Source organism: Lithobates pipiens, unplaced genomic scaffold (genome assembly GCF_037356315.1).
Source record: "Lithobates pipiens isolate NorthernLeopardFrog02 unplaced genomic scaffold, aLitPip1_a1.2 Scaffold_13, whole genome shotgun sequence".
NCBI lineage: Eukaryota > Metazoa > Chordata > Amphibia > Anura > Ranidae > Lithobates > Lithobates pipiens.
In genome coordinates this window covers 349,574,257-349,591,656 of record NW_027507718.1, presented here as the reverse complement: position 1 = coordinate 349,591,656, position 17,400 = coordinate 349,574,257, and the positions used below count along the sequence as shown (strand labels likewise).

General features: G+C 46.8%; 1 protein-coding gene across 2 annotated transcripts in view; it reads right to left on the bottom strand.

Moving 5' to 3' along the window:
- Nucleotides 1-9,890: 9,890 nt before the first annotated feature.
- GLRB (glycine receptor beta) overlaps nucleotides 9,891-17,400 on the bottom strand; it is a 202,994-nt gene continuing 195,484 nt past the window's right edge. For both annotated transcript variants that reach the window (XM_077477106.1, XM_077477105.1), the window contains 2 exons: nucleotides 15,135-15,424; nucleotides 9,891-10,820 (listed from right to left, as the gene is read on the bottom strand). In XM_077477106.1, coding sequence (XP_077333232.1) covers nucleotides 10,524-10,820; nucleotides 15,135-15,424 — 587 coding nt within the window. In that variant the 3' untranslated portion in view covers nucleotides 9,891-10,523. The remainder of the gene's footprint in view (nucleotides 10,821-15,134; nucleotides 15,425-17,400) is intronic.

Here is a 17,400-nt window from a genome sequence, read left to right as displayed (position 1 = left end):
CCCCTGCGGTTTTTATTTTTTGCGCTATAAACAAAAAAAAAAACGACAATTTTGAAAAAAAAATGCATTATTTTTACTTTTTGCTATAATAAATATCCCCCTAAAATATATAAAAAAAACAATTGTTTTCCTCAGTTTAGGCCGATACTTACTCTTCTACATATTTTTGGTAAAAAAATGGCAATAAGTGATTATTGATTGGTTTGTGCAAAAGTTATGGTGTTTACAAAATAGTAATAGCATTTTATGGCATTTTTATTAATAATTTTTTTTTTAAATGGCGGTGATCTGATGATTTTTTTTTTTAAATGGCGGCGATCTGAGATTTTTATTGTGACTGCGACATTATGGCAGACACATCGGGCATTTTTGGGACCATTGTAATTTATACAGCAAAGAGTGCTATACAAATGCACTGATTCCTGTGTAAATGACACTGGCAGTGAAGGGGTTAACCACTAGGCGGCATTGTAGGGGTTAAGTGTGTCCTAGGGGTGTGTTTATAACTGTGGGGGGTGTGGCTACATGTGACATGTCACTGATCTCTGCTCCGATCACACGGAGCAGAGATCAGTGACACTGTCACTAAGCAGAATAGGGAGATGGTTGTTTACATTAGCATCTCCCTGTTCTTCCTTCCCGTGAGGTGTTCGCGACCTGACTCACGGAGCATGCCGTGGGCGCGTGCGCACCGCCGGTTAAAAGGCAACGTACAGGTACCTGATTCTGTCTGTACAAACCCTTCTGCCAATGCATATCGGCGTGAGTGGTCGGCAAGCGGTTAAAGTCATATGGTGACTTTAAAGTGTATGTAAACCCTGAACCAATGAATTTCCCCTATTTACTCCCTTTGGTCTGCTAAACATATCACTGACCGCAATTTGTTATATATGGTTAATAAGTGCAAAAAATACCTATTTATTATGTCAGAAATCTATAACTACCGTGTCCTGTTCACATTTTTTGTGTTGGATCACAGTCATCCCATTTCTTGTTTTGCATTACAGAACAATAAATTCATATGCTGTGGAGATTATGAGAGTAATTGGGATTTGGTGGTTAACAACAGACAACTTGGCAGAGCTGACACCAAAGAGGGGGGGGGGATTTACTAAAGGCAGATAGAATGTGCACTTTGCAAGTGCAGTTGCTCCAGAACTTAGTAAATGAGGTGAAGCTTCACTTTGCAAAAAATATCCAATTAAATACAAAAAATAATTTTGACTTGCACAGCGCACTTGCCTTTAGTAAATCCACCCCACATCTGGCAATTTCAGTCCACTAGGCGGTATTGGCGTGTCATTCAGTAAGAGAAAATTAGTAGCTGAGTGCATTTCTGAAAGACTAAAGCCACGTACACACGGGCGGATTGTATGGCCTACTTAGTCCGTCATACAATCCGACGGACAGTCCGTCATACTTTCGAATGAACGGACTTGACCACACACAGATGCACAAACAGTCCGTTGAAAGCTTGCGCGATGACGTGTACAGCACGTACGACGGGACTAGAAATAGGAAGTCCAATACACAGCAATGCAATCTTTCGCCATGTAAATCCTTTCTGAGCATGCGCCATTCTTAGTCCGTCGAACTAGCCTACTGACGAGCGGATTGTCCGCTGAAACCAAAGTATGACGGACAGTATTACGGAAATTCCGAAATACTTAGTACGCCAGACTGCACGCTGAAAAAGTCCGCTGAAGCCCACACACGAGCGGACTGTCCGCTGAAATGTGTTTTGACGGACTAAGTTGGCCATACAGTCCGCCCATGTGTACGCGGCTTAACAGATATTTTCTGCACTTGCAAGGTCTTTTAAAGGGATACAACATGGGTAAGTGCTTGTTTACACTGCCAACCCTCCATACAGTTCCACATGCTTGTGTAATGCGGTGCATTTGTAGTGTGTTTTTGTTACTTTCACAGTAGGTCTTAGGCCTTTTTTTTCATGTTTTTGTGTTGGGTTCATGTGTGTTTATAAGCATTTCAGTATGCTTATGTGCAAAAAAAATGCAGCATGTTGTACTGTTTTTAAAACACGCATTAAAAAATAAATTAGGCTCAGTAAAATTTCTTAATTCGTCTTGCATATGTGTACTGTGTGTAAAAAATGTGTTCAACTGGTGATGTATTGCTGCACTTGATTTAATTTTGCCCCGACATACACCTCTCATCATATTTTTGAATTCTCAAAAAAATCTGGATATGTATCATGATCATGAGTCCCCAGAACTTTCTATGAGATGACCTAGACCTGCAGAAATATGAAGAGATGACCCGGCCACTGCACACCTCGCCCGACCCGAGTGGTTAGTCGGTAAAAGCAGCCTCAGCTCAATTCATCCAGCCATGTCCCCAACATGTTTCGCCTTGCCCCTGGGGCTTAATCATGGAGATTTCTAGAGATAAACTAGACCTGTACTGTGTCCATGATTAATCACTTTCAGCTGTCTATCTGAGCACTTCAAATGCTGTTGGTTGCCTTACCTTAAATGGAAGTGCAAGAGGCCCCAGAAACATCAGTGAGATAAATACTAGGGATGAGCTTCGTTTTCGAGTCGAACATACGTTCGACTCGAACATCGGCTGTTCGCCCGTTTGGCGAATTCCAAACGTTATGGGCCGTTCGCGCCAAATTCGTGTGGCGCTCACGGCCCACAATGCACTGCGATGGCGCAGTGCATTGCTGGCTCATGATTGGCCAAGCATGCACTGTGACCCCGCATGCTTGGCCAATCACAGCGTCGGCAGCGAGGAGAGCCATGATTGGCCACAGGCAGGATGCCTGTGGCCAATCATAGCTCAGGCTGTGTAGTACACGCCCCACACTATATAAGGCCGCCAGCGCGGCGGCCTTGTGTAGTGTGTTGGCGTCTGAAGCAGTTAGTGGGTGTTCTGTGTACCTTCAACAGTATACACCGATCGTTATCGGCCGATTTTTCGATCTTGCTCTTCTGTAGTGGTTGTTGTCTGTGTGCCCTGACCGCAGTATACACCGCTATATTCACCTCACCTATATAGCTAGCAATATATCTATCTTTTATAATAGAGCTTGCAGTCAGTGTTAGGGGCTTGTGCGTGCTGTCTGCATGCTCTGTACCCAGTACACACCGCTATATCCTCCTACATAGCTCTTCTCTATTTGAGCCATCTGCAGGAGTTATTGGAAGTTGTGTGTGCCTCCAGCACAGCATACACCTGTATCTACCCTTTATTGCTGTTCTCTAATAGAGCCATCTGCAGGGCTTAGTGGGTGTTGTGTGCCTCCAGTACAGTATACCCCTTTATCTCTGGTGTTCTATAATAAAGGCATCTGCAGGAGTTAGTGGGTGTTGTGTGCCTCCAGCACAATATACACCTGTATCTACCCTTTATTGCTGTTCTCTAATAGAGCCATCTGCAGGGCTTAGTGGGTGTTGTGTGCCTCCAGTACAGTATACCCCTTTATCTCTGGTGTTCTATAATAAAGGCATCTGCAGGAGTTAGTGGGTGTTGTGTGCCTCCAGCACAATAAACACCTGTATCTACCCTTTATTGCTGTTCTCTAATAGAGCCATCTGCAGGGCTTAGTGGGTGCTGTGTGCCTCCAGTACAGTATACCCCTTTATCTACCCTTTATTGCTGATGTTCTATAATAAAGGCATCTGCAGGAGTTAGTGCGTGTTGTGTGCCTCCAGCACAATATACACTACCCAACTGCTGTTTTACTCAACTCCCTTCAGGCCTTTACCGTGTCTGTTAGGCCAGCAAGGAGAGGCAGACAGGCGCGAGCCAATAAAAGAGGGTAAGCAGGCTCTGTGTCTAGAGACAACAGTGCTGGTCGTGGACGCGGTTCATTGTCATCAGCACATGGCCATGAGACACGCTTGTCCTTCTTTTCGGCAGCTGGACATGTTGAGCCGCAACATGCCAACAACTTGGTAGAGTGGATGACCAAGCCCTCTTCATCCTCCTCATCCTCTCTCACCCAGTCTTAGGGTACTAGCAAAGCAGCTTCCAATGCATCGTCTTCCCTCCTCTCAATGTCATCATCGGTGACTCCTTCCCTAGACCCACCACGTCCTCCTGAGGAGTCTCCTGAACTCTTTGAGCACAGTGTTGAGTACATGCTCCAGGAGGATGCCCAGTGTTTTGTACGCTCTGATGATGACACTCAGCTAGATGAAGGCAGTAGCGTGAATGCAGAGAGAGGGGATGCTCAAGAAGGACAGCAATCTGGCAGTCATGTTCCACAAGCTGCAGCATACTGCCAGGTTTGCTACAGCAATGAAGAGGGAGGGGATGATGAGGGCACTGACTCCACGTGGGTGCCTGGTAGGAGAGAGGAGGAGGAGGAGGCACATGTCCAACGAGGCAGGATGCCCTCCGGGAGCCAGCTTAGGGGCAGCACACCGACTGAATCACACCGCAGAGCTCCGCCTGTGCAGGGCGCTGCCTCTGTGCGTTATTCTAAAAGTTCTTTGGTGTGGGCCTTTTTTGAGACGAGTGCATCAGATCGCACCGCTGCTATTTGCAACATATGTCTCAAGCGTATCTCGCGTGGCCAAAACATCAGCCGCTTGGGCACCACATGCTTGACCAGACATATGTTGACCTGCCATGCAGCTCGTTGGCAAGCATACCTCAAAGACCCACACCAAAGAACAAAGCAGACCTCTCCTTGCTCCTCATCAGCTGGCATCTCCAACCCCACTAGACCTTCAGTCCTCTCTGAAACCTGCTCTGAGAGGAATGAAGGTGTAGAATTAGGTGTGTCGCAGCCAAGTGCTTCCGGGCACTCTGCTAGCAGTACACCCACGTCCGATTATAGCAGGCAAATGTCCCTGCCCCAGCTGCTGGACCGGCGAAAGAAGTTCACTCCCAGCCATCCACATGCCCAGCGGTTGAATGCTAGCTTGGCTAAATTGCTAGCACTTCAACTGCTGCCTTTTCAGTTGGTAGACTCGGCCCCCTTCCGTGAGTTTGTACAATGTGCGGTTCCTCAGTGGCCAAACGTCACTTTTTCTCACGGAAGGCGATTCCGGCTCTCTACCGGCATGTGGAAGGCAATGTCCTTGCCTCGCTGGACAGGGCGGTCAGCGGTAAGGTGCATATTACCGCTGACTCATGGTCCAGCAGGCATTAACAAGAACGTTACCTGTCTTTCACGGCCCATTGGGTCACTCTTCTGGCAGCTGGGAAGGATGCAGGACAAGGTGCAGTAGTGTTGGAGGTTGTTCCTCCACCACGTCTCCAAAATGCTACTATTGGTTGTGACACACCTCTCTCCTCCCAGTGCTCTGTCCTCAGAACCAGTGGTGCTCCGTAGGCATTCCAGGGGCTACACAAGTACGCAGGCAAAACGATGCCATGCCGTGCTTGCGCTGGTTTGTTTGGGGGACAGGAGCCACACTGGGGCGGATGTTTTGTCAGCTCTGCAGGGGCAGGCCGAGAGGTGGTTGACGCCACGCCAGCTTAAGCCAGGAATGGTGGTTTGCGACAATGGCACCATCCTCCTCTCTGCCCTCTGACAGGGACAACTGACCCATGTGCCCTGTGTAGCTCACGTCCTTAACCTGGTGGTGCAGCGGTTCTTCGGCATATACCCGGGCTTACAGGATGTCCTGAAGCAGGCCAGGAAAGTCTGTGTGCATTTCCGCCGATCATTTAATGCCTGTGCTCGGCTGGCTGAGCTCCAAAAGGAGTTGAACCTGCCCAAGAACCGCCTTATATGTGACATGCCCACCAGGTGGAACTCAACGTTGGCCATGCTGCAGCGGCTGCACACGCAGCAGAGGGCCATCAATGAGTACCTGTGCGACTACGGCACCAGGACAGGGTCAGGGGAGCTTGGTTTTTTCTCACCACGCCAGTGGGGCATGATCAGGGATGCATGCACTGTCCTGTCACCGTTTGAGGAGGCCACAAGGATGGTGAGCAGTGACAGTGCATGCATCAGTGACACTGTACCTCTTGTCCACCTCTTGGAGCATACGCTGCGTGGAATAATGGACAGGGCACTTGAGGCAGAACAGAGGCAGGAAGAGGAGGACTTCCTTGCCTCTCAAGGCCCCCTTTATCCAGACAGTGTTCCTGCTGTGCCACCCATCACACAGGAAGAGGATGAGGAGGAGGAGGATGATTGTGTCAGCATGGAGGTGGAGGCTGGCACTCAGCATCAGCAGCAGCAGCAGTCTTGTAGGGATGATTTACAGTCCCAAGAAACCCGTGGACTTGTACGTGGCTGGGAGGAGGTAGCTGCGGATCATGTTGTCCTTAGTGACCCAGAGGACTCCGGACCAAATGCCTCAGCTAACCTACGCTGCATGGCCTCCCTGATCCTGCAAAGCCTGCGGAAGGATCCTCGTATTCTTCGGATCAAGGAGAGGGACCATTACTGGCTGGCCACTCTCCTTGATCCACGGTACAAGGGTAAGGTTGCCGACTTTATCTTGCCATCGCAGAGGATGAGACATCTCCGGGAGGCCTTGCAGAAAGGTCTGTGCAATGCGTTCCCAGAGACTGGGAGGTTACAAACTCCTGGTCCTGGACAACGTGTTGCTGAGGCATCGGTCAGAAGGAGCGGTGGAGAAGGTGGCCGTCTGACTGATGCTTTCAGACAATTTTTTAGTCCGCAGCCCCAAGGTATGATCGATTCCAGCAACCATTGCCAGCGTCTGATTTACATGGTGCAGGAATACCTAGGGGCAAGGTCAGACTTGGACACCTTTCCCACCGAAAATCCTCTGGCTTACTGGGTCTTGAGGATGGATCACTGGCCAGAGCTTGCACAGTATGCAATTGAGCTACTGGCCTGTCCTGGCTCCAGTGTTCTTTCGGAATGCACCTTCAGTGCTGCTGGTGGCTTTGTTACCGATCACAGGGTGCGCCTGTCCACCGAATCAGTTGATCGACTGACCTTTATCAAGATGAATCAGTCTTGGATCACCCACAGCTACCAAGCACCTGAAGCTGATGTAACCGAATAATTTTTTTTGAAATATCACATCCCTTCAATACTGCCTATGCTGATGCTGAGTGACTGTCCTGTTATGTTGATTGTCTATCCTCTTCCTCCTCCGCTGATATGTTGGAAGAACATTTCTGGTTCTGGGTGATAACATCAGCCCAATTTTTCTGCCCCTGTTTAACAGGGGCGTTTAATTACAATTTTTGATGCAATGCTTTGCAGCAAGGCTAATTCCTGCAATAAAACTAGAGTATATGGGAGAGGTTGCAGTGTCGTGGCACCAGCACCAGTGCCTAAGGCCCAATTTTTCTGCCCCTGTTTAACAGGGGCGTTTAATTACAATTTTTGATGCAATGCTTTGCAGCAGGGCTAATTCCTGCAATAAAACTAGAGTATATGGGAGAGGTTGCAGTGTCGTGGCACCAGCACCAGTGCCTAAGGCCCAATTTTTCTGCCCCTGTTTAACAGGGACATGTAATTACAATTCTTGATATAATATTTCACAGGAGGGCCCGTTCCTGTGCCCACCCAGAGTAACTGTGAGAACTTATAGTGTTGTGGCACCAGCACCACAACCACCAAAGGTCAATTTTTCTACCACTGTTCAACAATGGCATGTAATTACAATTCTTGATATAATCGTTCACAGCAGGGTGCTCCAGCGCCCACCAAGAGTCACTTTGAGGGCTTACAATGTTGTGGCAAAACCAACACCTTGTTCCGCCATTCCTGCAGAGCATATAGGGCAGGCCCCTACTTTCAAACATCCAACTTACAAACATCTCATACTTGCAAACTGAAGGAGACAACAGCAAGTGAGATGAAAAAAGATGTACGACAAAACAAATTATACAGGGGTGATAACCCTTCCCTATGTTTTCCAAAAAGCTTAAAAATAGTTTTTTTGACTGGAGCTACACTTTAAAAATGTACCAGTTGAAAATTACAAACAGATTCAACTTAACACAACAAACCTACACAGTCCCTGTCTTGTTTGCACCGCCTGTATACTGCTGTTCTGAGTATATAGGGCCTGGGGGCCACACACATTTCCTTTTTTTAATATGGGTACGGGGTTCCCCTTAATATGCGTACAAGACCCAAAGGGGCTGGCAATGGGCAGGGAGGGCTACCCATGCCATTTTTCTCAATGATTTTCAACCATATTGCAGGAACCAGATATAACATTAAAACCGCAAGCAGTTTTAAATGATGTTATTTCCGTTTAATGTCATTTTGTGCAGGGACTGTTCTAAACACGGGAAACACATGGCACTTCACAGGCATACTACAGACACCCCCCAGGCACGATATTTAACCACTTGCTTACTGGGCACTTAAACCCCCCTCAGTCCCAGACCAATTTTCAGCTTTCAGCGCTGATGCACTTTGAATGACAATTGCGCGGGCATACAACACTGTACCCAAATGAAATTTTTATCATTTTTTTCCCACAAATAGAGCTTTCTTTTGGTGGTATTTAGTTACAGCTCGGAGTTTTATTTTTTGCTAAACAAACAAAAAAAGATGCAAAAAAATAAAAAAATAAAATCATGTTTTAATAGTTTGTTATAAAATTTTGCAAACGGGTCATTTTTCTCCTTCATTGAAGTGCGCTGATTAGGCGGCACTGATAGGCTGCATTGGTGGGCACTGATGGGCTGCATTGGTGGGCACTGATGGGCTGCATTGGTGGGCACTGATGGGCTGCATTGGTGGGCACTGATAGGCATAGTTAAGGCGGCACTAATAGGCACAGATAAGGCGGCACCGATGGGCACAGATAAGGCGGCACTGATGGGCAAAGTTGGGCACAGATAAGATGGCACGGATGGGTGGCACGGATAAGTGGCACGGATGGGTGGCACGGATGGGCACTGATAGGTACCACAGATAGATGGGACTGATGGGCACTGATAGGTGGCTCTGATAGGTGGCACTGCTGGGCACTGATGGGCGGCACTGCTGGGCACTGATGGGCGACACTGCTGGGCACTGATGGGCGGCACTGGGGTGCAGCACCTTTGAGGCAGATTGGGTGGCACTGTGGGTGGCACTGTGGGTGGCACTGTGGGGTGGCACTGTGGGGTGGCACTGTGGGCACTGACGGGGGGCACTTACTTTTGCTTTTTATTTTACTTCAGGATGGCACTGCGGGAGGCAGGTGGGCACTGTCAGGTGGCAGGTGGTCCCTTGTATTGATGGCCGTGATCGGGACTGATGTCCCGATCACGGCCGCCGGTGATCGGCTTTTTTTTTTTCTCCTCGCGCTGTCAGCGCGAGGAGGAATAATAGCCGATTACCGGCTCCGTTCTATCACATGATCAGCTGTCATTGGCTGACAGCTGATCACGTGATAAGGGGTCGGGATCGACCCCTTGCACGGATCGGTGATCAGGCGAGTCTCATGGACTCGCCGATCACAGAGCGCGCCGCGCGCGCCCCTCAGGGGGCGCGCAGGCCGCTCGTAACCGGGACGACGTCAATAGACGTAGTCCCGGAAATGTAGGTCCGCGCTAATGCCGTCATTTGGCAATAGCGCGGATCTCAAGTGGTTAAAGGAATATTTAACTTTTTTTTTTCACTTTAATCGTCATTAAAATCAGTGCTCCCACCAAAACGGCCATTTTTAAAAACATTTTAGGCATTGACCCATGTCCCCTGGGGCAGGAGCCAGGTCCCCAAACCCTTTTTAGGACAGTATCTTGCATATTAGCCATTAAAATTAGCACTTTTAATTTCAAACGTTCGAGTCCCATAGACTTCAATAGGGTTCTAAAGTTCGTACGAATTTGGGGTCCGTTCAAAAGTTCTGGTGCGAACCGAACCGGGGGGTGTTCGGCTCATCCCTAATACATACCTGGCCCCCCTTTTTTTTAAATATCATTTGAACATTGTTTAAAAACGTAGTTTTTGGATTAGCATACTTGAGACAATATTTAATTTACAGTTTTTAATATTTTTTTTTAACACATTAATTATAGCTCACGCAAAGGATACAGCGCAACTTCTTAAATAGATCATTTTACAAAAAATAGTCTTTGATCATTTATCTTACACATTGATAAGAGCTTTTTTTAACTCTATTGTTTAATTACGAAGTCAGTATATATATATATATTATATGAAGAACTGTACATATTTGTTCGGACACAGTGCTATCCAAACATATACATATATATATATATTTTTTTTTTTTCATTTGAAAATAATTAGAATTGACCTTTAAGTACTACATATATGATCTGAATGAGGCTCAACGTGCACAATTTTCTTTATAAGCATTTCATAACTTTTCATATGAAAACAGTAGAGGTTGGGGGATTTATGTAAGCGTTACTCATAACTGTGTGTATAGCCGAGTGTTGACCTTACACTTATGTACATCAGTTTAAGCACAGACATTGCAGTGTCATGCTTCCATTTAAAAAAGCCAATTAATATTACAGTTGCATGGCATCTACAATGTAGGATATCGCTCTGCAAATGTAGACAAGATCACAGGTTGGCCTTAAGGAGGGTGAGAATAATGGTGGCTTGTCTGGTGAACTCAAAGTGAAAACTGGTGCTATCATAAATATACAAGCCAATATATGACATTAAAGAACAAGAAGCTGAATGGAAACAATGCTCTTGAGTACAGGTCGATCCGTTTGGCTTCCGATGGAATCACTGGCTTGGCAGGAGGAGGCTTTTTGTTAATTTTGGCTTGGGATTTTCCCAGGCCATTGAGGACTTCAATTGGTTTTCCATAACAGTCATAATTGGACAATTCAAAATCTCTAGGCAAGCTTCCAACGATGCTAAAGTCATTGGATCTCAGATCAGATTTAGACGTGCAGACTTTTTTGCATCTTGTTTCTCCGACCTGGGAATAATAAACAGCCAGATGAATTATTGATCTAAGAATATATAAAATAAACATCAAACTGCAAATGTTACGTCGATACCAGAATGTACCCGCTGGGAAGTAAAAACTTTTGCTTACGTAGAAAAAAAGCCTCTAGTTATATTGGAAAATAATATAAAGTTCACCAAAAAGTAGTATTCAATATTGTGATAAAAAAATATTACTCTGCACAGAACGTTGATGCAAATGGAAAAATGTTTCTAATAACTGTAATTCAAAAAGGTCATATAATAATAAAACGCAGGCAAGTAAAGCACAACTTATGCCGCGTACACTTGATCGGAATTCTCGTCGGAAAAAGCTATGATGGTTTTTCCGACGGAATTCCGCTCAAGCTGTCTTGCCTACACACGATCACACCAAATTCCAATCGTTTAGAAAGCGGTGACGCACAACTAGATGGACGTGTGTCTTTTTTCAACCTGACAAACGATGTATCTATGTAACAACACGTACGACAGGACTAGAAAAAGGAAGTTTAATAGCCAGTAGCCAATAGCTTCTGTCTCGTAGTTGAATCTGAGCATGCGTGATTTTTGGCGTGTCGGAATTGCATACACACGATCGGAATTTCCAATAGAACGTTTTTCCATTGGGAAAATTGAGAACATGCTATAAATTTTTGGCTGGCGGAAATTCGGACAGCTAAATTCCGATGGAGCATACACGCGGTTACATTTTGCGATGAAAATCTCTCATCGGTCTATTTCTGCTTGGAATTCCGATCGTGTGTACGCGGCATAAGTGGATGGACATATGTGAATTCCAGGCAGACAAAAAAATAGGTACATATTAATGCAGCTCTGTATTCATGAACACACAATTAAATGTATTTTTTCAAATATAAGCAGTATAAATATCAGAATTTTACTAGGGATCAACCTCCTCTTTGTACAGCAGAGCTCAGACTGGAGGGGAGGATAAGCCCTACAAGAAGCCAATCAGTTGTTCTAAAGTGTAAGGGACAAGCTGAGAGAAGAATTCTACAGAGTGACAGGGAGAAACGTTTTGTTCCTCTTTTCACTGTCTGGTCACAGAGGGAGGGATGAGACCTGTAATGCCGCGTACACACGATCAGACTGTCTGGTGGACTTAGCCCGGCGGACAAACCGCCGGACTTTGAAGTGGAGGTCCGCCGGACTTTCCGAACGAGCGGACCTGCCCACACACAACCAGACTTTTCCGCCGGACTATGGCGGGAGTCCACCATACTTTTGAAATGAACGGACTTGCCCACACACGGAGGAAAGTCCGTTCATTTTGAACGCAGCTCCAGGTAGCCGGGACTAGTGAAGGAAGTCAATGTCGCCGCCTTAGGCAGCGAGATTGACACGTCACTGGCCCCCGTCACCTGGTATGGACTTAAAGGGGAAGCCCTATGCCGAAAAAACGGCGTGGGGGCCCCCCCCCAAGTTCCATATCAAACCCTTATCCGAGCACGCAGCCCGGCAGGTCAGGAAAGGGGGTGGGGACGAGCGAGCACCCCCCCTGGAGCTGTGCAATAAATTATTTTAAACCCTTGTGTGGTGTTAAAGGGGGCTCCCGGATTCTGATAAGCCCCCCGCCCGCAGACCCCGACAACCAACGACCAGGGTTGTCGGGAAGAGGCCCTTGTCCTCATCAACATGGGGACAAGGTGCTTTGGGGTGGGGGGGTGCAGGGCCCCCCTTCCCCAAAGCAACCCCCATGTTGAGGGCACACGGCCTGACCGGCCGGGCTGCATGCTCGGATAAGGGTCTGATATGGAACTTGGGGGGGAACCCCATGATGTTTTTTCAGCATAGGGCTTCCCCTTTAAGTCCATACCAGGTGACGGGGCCAGCGGCGTGTCAATGTCGCCACGAAGTCGGCTACATTGACCTCCTTTGCTAGTTCCGTCTACCTGGAGTCGCGTTCAAAATGAATGGACTTTCCTCCATGTGCGGGAAAGTCCGTTCATTTCAAAAGTCTGGCGGACTAGCACACAGACCGCCAGATTTTTGAGTCAAAACTACTTTGTAAGTCCGCCGGACTTTTGGGAAAGTCCACCGGAGCCCACACACGGGTGGATTGTCCGCCGGACCAAGTCTGCTGGATAGTCTGATCGTGTGTACGCGGCAAAAGTGTTACTGAACTATTGCATTGAAAAAAACAGGCCTCTTGTCCTGCCAGACAGAGTGGTGCTGTGTGGCTTAGCTGTGCAATTTTCAGAACTGGATGAACAAAAATACAAATCCTTTGGCAGATAAAACAAGCAAAACTATAAGCCTAACTTTAGGTAAAACAGTTGTTAAAAAATCAACACAATGGATGGTACTTACATTTAATCCAAAGTATTCCCTGTCATTGCTGAAATTCTCTGTCCTCTGCCCCCTCCCATACCCCACAGTTTTAGTTTCTAGTTCTGCTGGAGGAGACTCCATATGCCTCTGGGGCTGCTTTCTGGAAGGATCTGTTAGAAAGACACCGAGGTCCCAACTAGGCTTAGCTGGGAGGACTTATTCTCAAGTTGAGAACCAAGGATCAAAAGGGGTCTGGGGAAACTCACTGACGAGAGCCAGGAGGAAGTTGGTGGTAGAGTCTAGCTGTTCTATGGAGGTGTGAGTCTACATCTCCCTCACTAGGAAGCACCTGGTGGATATCAGCAGGAGGCAACCGATAGTCACTGTGTTTAACTTTTAAACTCTGAAAGGAGTACAGGTAACCGTCAGCATAGAGATCCTGTGAAACAATGTGTGGAGTGCAGCCAGCAGTCTTTGAAGTGTAGCCAGAAATTGAGGAGTCCTCCAATAATCTAGTTCCAGCAGTCTTTGAAGTGTAGCTTCAAAGTGTAGTGGGGAGTCGTCCAATAATATAGTTCTACAGTTTCCAGAATCCCATGTTCCCACTCCCTACCCCAGTTCATCCTTCTTCCGGTGCTGCGGAGTTCAATGGAGCCAAGGGACCTGTCACAGGCACTCAAAAATGCTGACTATGCCTGTCCTTTCCATCTCCCCTGCTCCATTCATGAATGCTGTACTATACTTTCCATGAATGAAAATCTATCTATGAATATAGGACTATGTCATCAGCTCCCAAATGCTCCTTTTTTTACATAACTATTACACTCAGACTGAAAGTAGGCTGTCTGCAAAGTGCTTCTGCATTGGATCCTCAATACACACAGGTCCGACTTTAACTCGAATATCTCTGGTTCTAACTTACTACTGAAATTGTTTCAATTTGTATCACATGTGAAGCTCTTACTCAATTGATACAAGTCAGAAGACTCTATAAATGTAGCGCCCACCTATTATAGAGTAGACTGCTAGGTAAATATAGATTAGCCCCTCTGAAATAAGCGAAGCAGGTGTTTCAGAGGCTGCTGTTCTGTTGCATCCCCCTGTCTTCTAGAGGATTCCGAAAGTATAGTGGGAGGAAGGACATAACAGGCAGCCTGAATATTAATGAGACTCCAGCCAATCCCTGTGGAGCTGTGCCCAGAAAGTGTCGAGGGAGCTCATAAATAGTCTGAGGCCTGAGCATCAGGCGCAGAGTTCCGGAGTCTAGTTCTGCTGGAGGAGACCACTGTGCCCCTGGGGCTGCTTTGTGGAAGGATCTATTAGGAAGACCCCGAAGTTCCAGCAGGGCTAAGCTGGGAGGGTTTATTCTTATGCTGAGAACCAAGGATCAAATGGGGTCTGTGGAAACTCACTGGAGAGAGCCAGGGGGAAGTTGGTGGTAGAGTCTAGATGTTCTATGGAGGTGTGAGTCTACATCTCCCTCACTAGGAAGCACCTGGTGGATATCAGCAGGAGGCAACCGATTGCTGAGACGTTAGTCACTGTGTTTAGCTTTTAAACTCTGAAAGGAGTACAGGTAACCGTCAGTATAGAGATCCTGTGAAACAATGTGTGGAGTGCAGCCAGCAGTCTTTGAAGTGTAGCCAGAAATTGATGAGTCCTCCAATAATCTAGTTCTACAATTTCCAGTATCCCACGTTCCCTCTACCTATCCCAGTTTATCTTTCTCAATAAAACCCCCAAAAGAAAACCCTAGACTATTCTTTGGAGACAATGGAAAAATGCAAGAAATGCTGTGTGCTTGGTTGTATGTGCTCTGAGGGGGGAAACAGGACCTATATTTCCAGTGGCTCTCCAGAGGGTGCACCACATACTAAGTCCATGACTCCACTTTATTGGTTATTTTGAAAATGGTTATATGTGACCCTTAATTGATCACATGGTCATTTTATCTATACAAATATGAGCATCTGTAATCATAATGTAATAATGATACAGGAGGAAGACATACTTGTAATGTGCTGATATGGACTGGTGTACCCGTCCCATTTACTGTATTCTTTTTTGTTGCGTTGGCTCCCTTTTCAGCTTGTTCAGCCTTTGCAATTTTGGCTTTCTCTGCTTCAATTCTCTTTGGGCTGTTCATGAAGACCTGCACTACAGCATACTGGACAAGAGAGGCAAAGCCAAAGAGGAGGCATGTGATTAGCCATACGTCAATTGCTTTCACATATGACACCTTTGGCAGCTCCTGGGCTAGGGTAGTACATTCAGACGCCAAGCTCAGAACTGAAAATATACCTAGGGAAACAAAAGGAGACACAATTTAGGATATAAATATAGAAGCGATAACTAAGTTGGTTGTAACCTGTATTATGTTTTCATACATAAAGTTTTCTGCCCCTTTGCTATGGGAACACCAACCTGCCCAGTATGCCAATCATGCAGAAACCTGAAAGTGGAGAAGGGGATTTGTTTTTAGGGTAAAATACATTACTCCTTTATGTGCTGATCCTGGGAGAAGTACTATGGGTAGATTACATCATTCTGTTTCTTAATTGTCTTAATAGGTATTTACCTTAAAATAAATGGAAACTTAGCATGAAGCATTGGAACGTTCTCATTTTGTGACCTTTAATGTATCAACCCTATCATTTTATACTACTTAGGCTCAGTAATTAGCATCTTTTGTATTGTTGGCCAGGTTTGTATAGTCTTCCTCCAAGACCAAAAGCATACTCAAAGGAGACGGGCATCTGGATGACGTTGGTGGGTGGCCCCGCCCCATGCTAATATAAGTCATTGCACATGGCGGACCCAGAATTACACCGGGAGATCGCATTGAGTCAACATTGGAAGAAGAACAGAGGGAGAGGACAGCATAGAAGACCTGGCAAAAGAGCGAGAAGACATCAGACAGAGGGAGAAGAACCGGCAGAGGCAGAAGACAACAGTGGAGGAGGGAGAAGAGCCGGAGAGGGGAGAATAAGTCAAAGAGATGCCATAACTGCCTTAAAAAAATACTTAAAAAACCTGTGGACTGTGTTTATTTTTGACACTTTTTTTAGGTGAATGTGTAGGAATACAATGTACCCCATACTCATTCACATGGGGGGGGGGGGTGGGATCTGCTTAAAGGGGGCTTCCAGATTCCAATAAGCCTCCACCTGCAGACCCTGACAGACAATCACTGGCCAGGGTTGTTGGGAAGAGGCCCTTGTCCTCATCAACATGATGACAAGGTGCTTTGGGGTGAGGGGTGTAGGGCCCCCCCGCCTCAAAGCACCCCCCCCAGGCCATACCCATATGAGATTTCACCCAGGAGACCCATTCTGCCTCAGTATATCTGCGTGAGAAGGTCGGGAACCAGTTAAGTTGAACTTCAATCTTGAACAGTTAATCAGTTAAACCTCTCCTGCATGTGTGTCACTAGTGCCGGGCACCTTTATTCTGGGACAATACAGTGTCCCGGAATTAAATAGAGCAGTGGTTATCAACCCTGTCCTCAAATACCCCCAACAGACCATGTTTGAAAGTTTGCCTTTATCTTTCAAAAGTGCTTTAAATCAGAGTCAATGGCTTGGTATTTTGGACAGCTATTTTATCTCAGAGAAATTCCAAAAACATGGCCTGTTGGGGGTACTTGAGGGCAGGGTTGAGAACCACTGAAATAGAGGACACAGGACACCCTACTAAATGATATGCGGAAGTTCGGCAATGGGTGCTAGGGCCACCTCGCCTGGCGTCTAGCAACCAGTGACATCAGAATCAGAGTCTCAGCAAGACCGAGTGGAGTGAGGCCTGCATCTAATGCTGCACTCTGCACTGCGTCCTGAGACTGTCTCACTATCTCCACCCACCTCCTCCTTCTCGCCATGGAGCCCAGTGACGTGCAGGCAGCAGGGCAGGTTGGGACTGATCTTCTTCAGTCCCCACCCACCTCCTTCTCTGGCACCAGTGGCCCCTGCCCACCGCCCAGTGGCATCAATTAGACTGCCTCAAAGATCCATCCGATTCCACGGCTGCCTGTGCCTGACTTCTCCTCCCGCCCCCGGCCCAGTTGACTGTTTTTGAGGGACCCTGCACCACTGCTGCTGACCACCACTCCGGGATATCATTATTAGAAGGTGAAGAAATGCAATAAGATGTATAACTGAAATAGAAGGTGACATAAGTTGGGGCCGGGCACTGTGACTGGGGGAAAGGACAGTAATAATTGAAGCTGACAAGCAAAGTGGGGCCTTAGGGTCTCTGGCCATCTCCTGTACTACATCTGC